This window comes from Podarcis filfolensis (assembly GCF_964270895.1).
Source record: "Podarcis filfolensis genome assembly, chromosome: 8".
Classification (NCBI taxonomy): Eukaryota; Metazoa; Chordata; class Lepidosauria; order Squamata; family Lacertidae; genus Podarcis; species Podarcis filfolensis.
The window spans coordinates 4,265,868-4,275,340 of record NC_139611.1 but is presented as its reverse complement, the minus strand read 5'-3'; the positions used below and the strand labels follow the sequence as shown (position 1 = coordinate 4,275,340).

The 9,473-nt window shown below is 46.6% G+C and overlaps 1 protein-coding gene across 2 annotated transcripts in view; it reads left to right on the top strand.

Moving 5' to 3' along the window:
* Positions 1 to 291: 291 nt before the first annotated feature.
* Positions 292 to 9,473, top strand: part of TET3 (tet methylcytosine dioxygenase 3) — a 107,729-nt gene continuing 98,547 nt past the window's right edge. The window contains exon 1 of one of the 2 annotated variants that reach the window (XM_083629167.1): positions 292 to 1,707. In XM_083629167.1, coding sequence (XP_083485293.1) covers positions 1,393 to 1,707 — 315 coding nt within the window. In that variant the 5' untranslated portion in view covers positions 292 to 1,392. The remainder of the gene's footprint in view (positions 1,708 to 9,473) is intronic. The other variant, XM_083629168.1, reaches the window with a different exon arrangement.

Below are 9,473 nucleotides of genomic sequence, written 5' to 3'. Positions count from 1 at the left end.
GCTGTGGCCGCGCGGCTGCACCCAGGGGACCCCGGCCCTCCCGCTGCCTTGCCGGGAGCTCCTTCCCACAAGCGCGCGTCCGCGGCCGGGCAGGAGCGGGTCACGGAGCTGCAACTTGGCGAGCCCGAGGCGCGGCCGGTCCGGAGCAGCGCTCGCCCCGCCGCCAGTGCCGCGCGCCCCGAGTCTGGCTGGCCCGGCGCGGGCGGGCAGGCGGGCGGCCCTGAGTCAGCCCCGCGCCGGCAGCAGGCCGCTCGCTGCTCCCCCCGGCCCGGCCCAGCCCCCGCCCAGCAACCGCGGGGGGAGAGAGAGGCACCTCCAGAACAAAGAAGCAGCAGCAGCAGCAGCAACGTGCGCTTCCTCCTGCTCCGCCGCTGCAAGACGCTTCCCTCCGCCGCCCCGCCCAGCAAGCTGCAGGCGGGGGCTCCCGGCCTCCCCCCCCCAACGGGCCCGATCCTAGCGGCTCCCCTTCCCAGGAGGAGGCGGCGGCAGCAGCGGCGGCGTCTGGTGCTGGTGGTAATAAAGGGCTCCTTTGTGTCTTGGGCGGGGGCGGCGTTTGGGAGCTCCTTCTGGGGGCTTGACCAGCCGAGAGACTAGCTGGCCCGAAACACAACCCCCTCTTCTCTCTGGCGGAATGAGAGTCTCTTAGAAAGCAAAAGGAGGAGGGAGAAAAGTTCTCTCAAGCTTTGCCTGCGAGGCTTCAGGAGGAAGATCCTTCCACCAGGGAGTGGATTCCCGCTGGGATCTCGCGTGGGGGTGGGGCAGGGTCGCGTTTCTAAAGTTTTTAAAGGGCGTTCCCAGGGAAGAGCTTCCTTCTCCTCAAAACAAATAAAAAACGACACTTTTTAAAAAAATTGCTGTCTTGGAAACCCAAGAGTGCTGTGTTGCTACCAGTTCGATGTGGAATGAGCTTGGGCTGACGCGTGTCTCCAACCTTGATGTGCGTATGGAGGGGGTGCTCTGAGTAATGGCCCCCACTCCCGCCCCATTCCTCTTTGGAATACTTTGCTGAGGAAGCGTGACTTTGGACCACCAGCTGTGGAGGCTCGAACTGAACTCTTTCTTGATACTCACCCTGTCCAAAGTTCTTTTCTCTCCAGGATGGTCCATGTGCAGAGCTCCTCTGACCTCTGTTGTCCCAAAGCTCCCACCATTTGGGGGTGTAGCACCCTGAGAAGAGAGAGAATACCGGGAAAGAAATGTAGATGAAGTACAGCAAGGAGAATAGTATATCTTTTTTGTTGTTGGAGCGAGTTGGACTCATTAGGTAACCCAAATTATTCACCAAGGTGTTTTTAAGATCTTTGTTCTGAAGAGGTACAAAGTCTTTCACAGCTTCATGCCAGGGCATCACCCAAAGCTGGCTCCGTTGCCGTTCTCTGCCACTGCAAAGTCATGAAAAAGATCTATTTAGCGCCCCCACTTAGCAGCACCCTGGAGGGGGCCTGTCACTGCCCTGACTACAGTGAGATGCTGAGCGCAGCCAGCCGTGGCTTCCCAACAACAGTGCAGAATGAGGGTTGCGTTGGTGTGGACTCTGCCTCCCAGTCCCGGAAGAAACGAAAGCGCTGTGGGCTCTGCGCACCTTGCTTAAGGAAGGAAAACTGTGGGACTTGCACCCACTGTGTGAATCGAAGAACCAGCCACCAGGTCTGCAAGATGAGGAAATGTGAAGCTCTGAAGAAAAAGAAACTGGGGTGCATGAGAGAGGTAAGTGTTCCTCTTCTTAGATGTTTTCTTAGATGTTTGTTTGAAGGGATTCCTTCTGTTGCCGGGCTTCTGTGGCACTGCTCAGTCTGTGAGTGACGGGAGCCCTGGGACCCTTTGCAATATTGAAGAGGATGTGCACTCTTGGATTGTGCCCAGTTGCACATGATCTGTGAGATGTGGCTCAGCTCCCACTGTGGCACTGGCAGAAGTGTGGATCTGGGACCACCTGTGGGTTCCTTTCAGATGCTCTGTGAAACTACGAAAGCTCATACCAAGAACTAACTTAGTTGGTCTTTAAGGTGCTACTGGAAAGAAAAAAATTTTTTTTTGTTTTGACTGTGAAACTACAGTGAGGAATAGTGTAGGGCAGTGGCTGATGAGCGAGAGGTTTCTTAGGAGTAACCTGAGAGACAGCCCACTTTTCAGTGTAAACTTTTAATGTTTAAAAAGAAGTGGCTGCTATCCTCTTCTGCAAGTGACTGTGTTCAAAGAATGGAAGGGGAATGAACAAAACTGAATGGACCAGAATTTGATTCCTGGGTAGGATGCATTTGGACCAAGGCACTTGTTGAACACCGTCCCCACCTAACTGCTATAGGTGGTGGTCTGCAAAAGGGTGAGCAAACTAGAATTGTGGTTGACTATAGAACATAGTTGGAAGAGCCACAGCTGTGTGCCATTTTGAGGGTTCATCATGGGGTGCACTCCTCTTACTGTGTTCTGCCTTGTCAGTCTCCCTAAAAACATGTGTCTTGAAATGGTTGCTTGTACTGTATAGTTGGGCCAAGACCCTCTTGGGAAAGCCTCTAAGTCTTAGAATGATAGAATGGTAGAGTTGGAAGAGACCGCAAGGGTCATATAGTCTAGCCCCCCGCAATGTAGGAATCTTTTGGCTAATGTGGGAGTTGAACTCACGACACTGAGCTTAAGAGTCTCATGCTCTACCAACGGAGCTATGCTTGCTTTCTTACTGCCAAAGTGAGTGGTGGGAGCTTCTAGAGAGCAGCTGCCTGCACTTCAGTCTGGATAGTGTAGCTCATAGCTGGGTACAGTGGTACCTCGGGTTACAGACGCTTCAGGTTATAGACTCAGCTAACCCAGAAATAGTACCTCGGGTTAAGAACTTTGCTTCAGGATGAGAACAGAAATTGCTCAACGGCAGCGCGGCAGCAGCGGGAGGCCCCATTAGCTAAAGTGGTACCTCAGGTTAAGAACAGTTTCAGGTTAAAAATGGACCTCCAGAATGAATTAAGTTCTTAACCCGAGGTACCACTGTATCGTGAAAGCATCTGCTGCCCTTCCTGCAAGCGAATGTTTAATAAGGGATTCTGTCCATATAAAGGTAGTTGTTACATAATGGTTAGCAATTAGACACATGATGTTCAGCCAGATGGGAGGTGTGTCATGAATTGCTAGTACCATGACATAATAGCAACTCATGTGGGTGGAAGACTTTAAGCTGCTTCCTCTTATCAGAATATGGGAAACTGTAGAAGCAGCAAAAGCAAACTATGCTGCTGCTAAACGCCATGAAGGCAATGCACTTTCAAAGTTGATTTTATTGGATAGTATGGTAGCACATGCTGGAGGTCATTGCTCTGTGACTGCTTTGCATCTGATTCAATGTTGAGATGCGGCCATGGGAAGTTGTAATTTGCACAAGACTCTTTTCTGTTCACTTTTTCCCATGTGAAGGAGCCCTCTGTGCCAGTGTTAGAAATTAGTCAGGTGCATTTTGTGACCACATGGAGATTTCTGGATGCCAGGTTGCTGACTGACATCTCCATCTGGCAGGTCCTTCCAGCTTCCTTAAGCAAGTAAGCAGAATAACTTATTTATTGCATTTATACAGTATCTCACATTTTTATCCAAGGAGTACGTAGTTTACTCCCTTCCTCAGTTAATCCCTACAACAACCCAGTGAGGTAGGTTAAGAGGCTGTGACTGGCCCAGGGTCACCCAGTGAGTTTCATGACTGAGTAGGGATTTGAACCCTGATCTCCCAGGTCCTAGTCTGGCACTCTAACCACTACTCCACGCTGGCTTCCTGGAGTACCTCTGCTATGGGGCAGCTATATGAACTAAGTAAATAAATAAATATGGGGAAAGCAAAATGTAACTCAGAGAAGGATCTGAAATATTTTCCTTGAAGCTTGAATTTGTTTTATTCTGGATTATTTTATTTTATATTATATTTCAACGTGTTGTAAATGGCTTTGAGATTTTTGCTTTAAAATATGAAGCAGGATATAAATGAAATGAAGAAGTAGAAGAAACTTCATTGGTGAAAAAATGGCACCTTGACATTCTGTTGCAGCGACCATAACCTAGGTTTAAGGTGTCATTTGGTGATTAGTTTATACTTCTGAGTTTCTTTTTTAAAAAAAAAAAAAAAATATTTATTACTTTTAAACATTACAAAAAAGAAAAAAGGAAAGGAAAAAAAATAAAAAAGAAAAAAACAATACAATACAATGTATAAACAATACACAACACGACATTAACACAATAAACTAAACAAAACAAAGCAAAAACAATTTAAAACACACATCATACCATTTCAATATCATATCTTACATTCACTTGTTTCAGCGACCTCCTCACACCTCCCTATTTGTATTCCACTTCTATTAATTGTTTCAGCAATTCCTTTCCATCTTCCTCTATTTTCTGTCATATAATTGTCTTAACATATTTTAACCTTATTTTCCCTTTAATACTCCAATAATCTATTTGTACTTAATTCCTTCTAACATTTCTACTAAAGCCGTATAACTTCATTCCAACATTTTTCTAACACTCATTAATTTTACAATATTTCCATAAATAGTCTTTAAACTTTTTCCAATCTTCTTCCACCGTCTCTTCTCCCTGGTCTCGGATTCTGCCAGTCATTTCGGCCAATTCCATATAGTCCATCAACCTGATAATCTTCTGTCCGAGGCTCTTCACTCTTTTCCAAGTCCCTTCTGCAAGTCTTCTTCGTATTTATACATACACTTTACTTTGTCTTCTACTGATCTTATTTTTATCTTCCTTCCTTTGAGACTGAAGAGTAAATCTCGGGGAAACTCCCACCTAGAGATGATTTTATTCCTTCTCGACAGGGCAACCAAATCTCTGTAGTTAAAACTAAGATCCAAAAGATATTTCGGGACGTCTTTCAAAATTTCTCCAAGTCTGAAGACTCTGGTTTCTCTTCAGATCGTATAAATCTTTCGCCTTATACTTCTGAGTTTCTAATACTGCTCCTTGCCCAACAAAGCAGGTTGTTAGTGATTGTTAATTTCTCTTCATGGAAGGTTAAGAGGTAACACCTCGTCCACCTTCAGCATCTGGCTCTTCTTGTAATTATTATTATTATTATTACATTTGTTATCTCAGGTGTCAAGGTAAAGAGATGTGTCTTCAGCATTCACCAAAAGTCATATAATGGAGGTACCAGAGGCATCTCTGTGCAGAGTGAATTCCACAGCAGAGGCTGCCATAGAAAATACTACCCCCAAACTTTGAAGGAGGTAGAACTACTATGTGGGCCTCCTCTGCTGTGCTTAACACCCTAGAGCAGGGGTGTCAAACTCAAATTCATCGGGGGCCGCTTCAGCAGTTTGGTCACCCTCAAAGGGCCGGTTGTATCTGTAGGACTTACAGTACAGGAGAGAAAGGTTCAGGCAGCTGTTGGATCTGTCACATCACAGGATGGCATGCGCTCAATATAAAAACAAGTGGAGGTTTCCTGAATGCATGTAAAGTGGCGGTTTCCTGTGTAGAACGGCCGGCGCCGCTAGAGGGCAGATGTTCTCTGGCTTGTAGGCTGCTGCACATGCGCTGAAGAGGCGGCTTTCTTGTGTCAAAAAAAAAAAGCGAGAATAAAAGGTGAAGGCTGGTGGCTGGCGGCGGCTACACGGGCCACATGACGAGGTCTGGCGTGCCGGATTCGGCCCGCGGGCCTTGTGTTTGACACCCGTGCCCTAGAGAATCTGCAGGGAAGGAGGCAGCTTTCCAGCTATTTGGAGCCAAAGTCACTTTGGGCTTTAGACTTGAGCATAAGCACTTTGAATGGGCCCTGAAATCAACTGGCAGCCAATGCAGCTGTTTTAGATCGAGGCTATAGGAGGCAACCCCAGCCACTTAACTGACCACTGTGTTTTGAACCAGTTGAAGTTTCCAAGCCATCTTCGAGGGCAACCTCCCATAAAGCACATTGCAATAGTCTAGTCTGGAAGTCATCAAAGCATGGAGTACTATGGCCAAGGCATCTCAGTCCCAAAGGGGCTGTAGCTGACGAAACAGCTGCCGCTGCAAATACACATTTGTAGGCTCCAGTGACAATGTTGAAACAGGAGTACCCCCAAGCTATGAACCTGTTCCTTCTGGGGGAGTGTAACCCCATCCAGAACAGGCCATCTTCCCATCTCCTGGATTTGAGAACTTGGAGCACATAACATCTGTGTCTCTTCAGGATTCAGCCTCAAAGTTTTTGCCCACATCCAGTCCATCATTGCCTCCAAACACCTGTCTAGCATCTCAGGCACCTCTCCTGATTCAGATGGAAGAGAGATGGGTGTCATCTACATATCTGTAACACCACACTCCATATCTCCTGATGACAGCTCCCAGAGGTTTCATATAGATGTTAATAACATGATAGGCAAGATAAAAGCCTGTGGGACACCACATGACAACTCCCATCAATTGCATTGGACAGTGCCCCCATCACTATTTTCTGAAGTACAGTGCCCCCAACCCCCTTCTCCTTGAGCTGCTCCATTATACTGTGGTCAGTGGTATCAAAAGCTGGGGAGAAGGCATGAAGAACGAGCCAGGTCCCACTGCAGTCAGCTTGAAATGTATCCCATTATTCAGCCTCCTCCAAGTGTGCTGGAATCTGGACAGCCATCATCCTCTTGAACACCTTGCCTCGAAAAGCGGATATTTGCCACTGAGTGATAGTGGCTTAACCCTTCCAGGTCCAGGCACATTCCTATAGACTTCTGTTTTCTCTTGCAGACAAGAGCCTAGGCAAGTGAATCGTCAATTCTTTTAGACAAGAGTAGATGTGTTCGAGACCCAACCAGGCATGGTGGAGAGAGAGAATGAGAGAGAGAGTGAATGAATGAATGGAGCACCTTAACTTGATCATTTGCGTATTCTAAAAAGCAACTTCTTTGATCTTTTAAGAGAGGGAGAGAAAGAAAGTTTTGTGGTTGCCATGCACAGAAGAATGGTGCATGCTGAAGGATGGTTGTGTCTGCATGAGGCTGCACTGTTTGGGGTTGCTGTTAAAGACTGTTTAGGAACTTCAGTTGGCTCAAAATATGGGTCCAGAATGTTATTGGGAACCTTTCAAATGGATATACAGTGGTACCTTGGTTCTTGAACTTAATCTGTTCCAGAAGTCCGTTCAACTCCAGAAACTGTTTGAAAACCAAGGCACAGCTTCTGATTGGCTGCAGGAGCTACCTGCACTCAAGTGGAAACTGCTTTGGATGTTCGGCTTCCGAAAAACATTCAATAACCAGACACTTACTTCCGGGTTTTCAGTGTTCAGGAGTCGATTTGTTCAACAACGAAGCCATTCGAGAACCGAGGTACCACTGTAATGCCAATCTTATATTATCAACTACATTACTTCTGGGCTCATTTTTAAAGTGCTGATGGTTTTAATGGCCTGGGGTCAAGTCAATTTTAAGCGTCTCCTTTGCCTAAGCGGTGAGATTGGCATTGGGAGTCCTGCACCAGTTATGAGGTGCAGGACCTTTTATGAGTGGCAATGCCAAAACTTAGTAGGGGTGCCCCTGGAGAGATCAGTTGGGCCCCCTCTTTTCCTCCTTTTAGGTGGACTTGAAAGCCTGCCTCCCCTTCTGTTGTTGGTTGCAATAGTATTCTGTTTGTAATACAGTGGTACCTCGGTTTACAAACATAATTCGTTCCGGAAGTCCGTTCTTAAGCCAAAATGGTTCCTAAACTGAGGCACGCTTTCCCTAATGAGGCCTTCCACCGCTGGTGACCTTCCACCATTCGGATTCTGTTCTAAGCCCAGGTAAAGTTCTCAAACCAAGACACTATTTCCAGTTTTGCGGAGTTTGTAAACCACATCGTTCTTAAACCGGACTGTTCTTAAACCGAGGTACCACTGTAGTAGGATTGCTTGTTATATCTTTTTAAACATTATCTTGTTTTAATTACATATGAGATTGCCACTGTTTACTTTGATGCACACCACTTTGGATGCAAATATATGTGAAAAAGTAGAGGTTTAAATTGATGTAATCTGCAGTCAAGGGACTTGGCTGATTGGTTTGGGTCATCCAACAACCATGTGCCAGCATGACTCCTTCCTTACTGTGGTTGTGTGCCTTCATTCTACAAAGTAGAAAGTTCCATCTAGTTGTCATGATGACAGAAACTGTCAACTGGTGGTTGGCGCTGCCCATTTTGGAGACTAGAGCGCGAGGGAGATGGTTTGTGTAGGGCAGGGCTTGGTAGACTACTTAAGATACATAAGGATTTACTGATAGATCTCTGGGTGAGTTGCAAGATTTCTGACTTTTCTGACTTCCAGTTATTTAATAATACCAACAACAGAATGACTTCCAACTCCAAAATTATATTGTCGTGATGAAGAAAGCTGGGGAATAACCTGTCATCTGGCTGGCCGCTCTGAAAACAAGATGCTAGAGAGATGGGCTGCTGGCTCTTACTAAGTTCTGAATCAGGACTGAATTTGTGTGGGGCAGCTCCATTCAGTTCTGCTTCTCAAAGCAAATCCCTAGGTTCAAAATTCTTTTCATTCCAAATGTATGTCTCTTGCATTTGGATCTTGAGCTTCTAGTAAAACATGAAGTACATCCCATAAACCTGAAAGTTGCTCCCCTCTGGGATGGCAGGGAGTTGGTGGGTGTGTTTGCAGTTGCTGGTGCACTGGCAGGCATATACCAATTGTCTGGTCAGTAAAACCACAGCAGGGATTTGGGCCTAATGTTTTTGAAGCAGTGAGGGTTTTGTTTAAGTGTGTGTGTGTGCAGGTTGTGGTTAAGGGTTCCTTGCCCACGCACTGGCCTTGCAGCCAAGAATTGCCTCCCTTGTAGCCTTCTGAGGTTGGAGGAGTATCTGCCATACTTACCACCTGCATATGTTCTGTGGGGGTTTCCCCCTTATTCCCTGACCTATGAAAACTGAGACAGTGCTGTTGTTGTTCTGCTCTTCTATGCTAGAAGTAGGAGGCATGTGGAGAGAGAATTTCTGTGAAAGGGAGACTTGAAACTAAATTTAAAACCCCTTGTCACACTTCTGCATTATGTAGTTCTGCTTCTCAGAGAAAGGAAACTCCTCTGTTGGTGCTTTTTTGTCTTGTAAGCCACTGGTGCTGGCCTTCCTGTCAGTTAGTGACTAATTTTCCAATTTTTGCATGTTGCATTTGTGCAGCCAGAGCAAAGAAGCACAGGCAGGAACTTCTGACTCACAACGTTTACCTACTTGGGAGGAGAGAGGGAGGAAGGCACTGAAACGCCTAGGGCCACCTTTACACGTTATGCCACGTGCTACCCACCTAAGGACACTAGAAGAGCCTAGCAGCAGGATCAGTCCAAAAGGACCCATCTAGTTCAACACCCTGTTTCCACAGCGGCCAACCAGAAGCCTTTTTAGCACAGCAGACACTGTGTCTGTCCTATAATCTGAAGGTCCTGAGTTCAAGCCTCAGAGAAGGCAACTTGCAGCTCTCTCATTTGGACAGCCAGTGTGGTGTAATGGTTAGAGTTGAC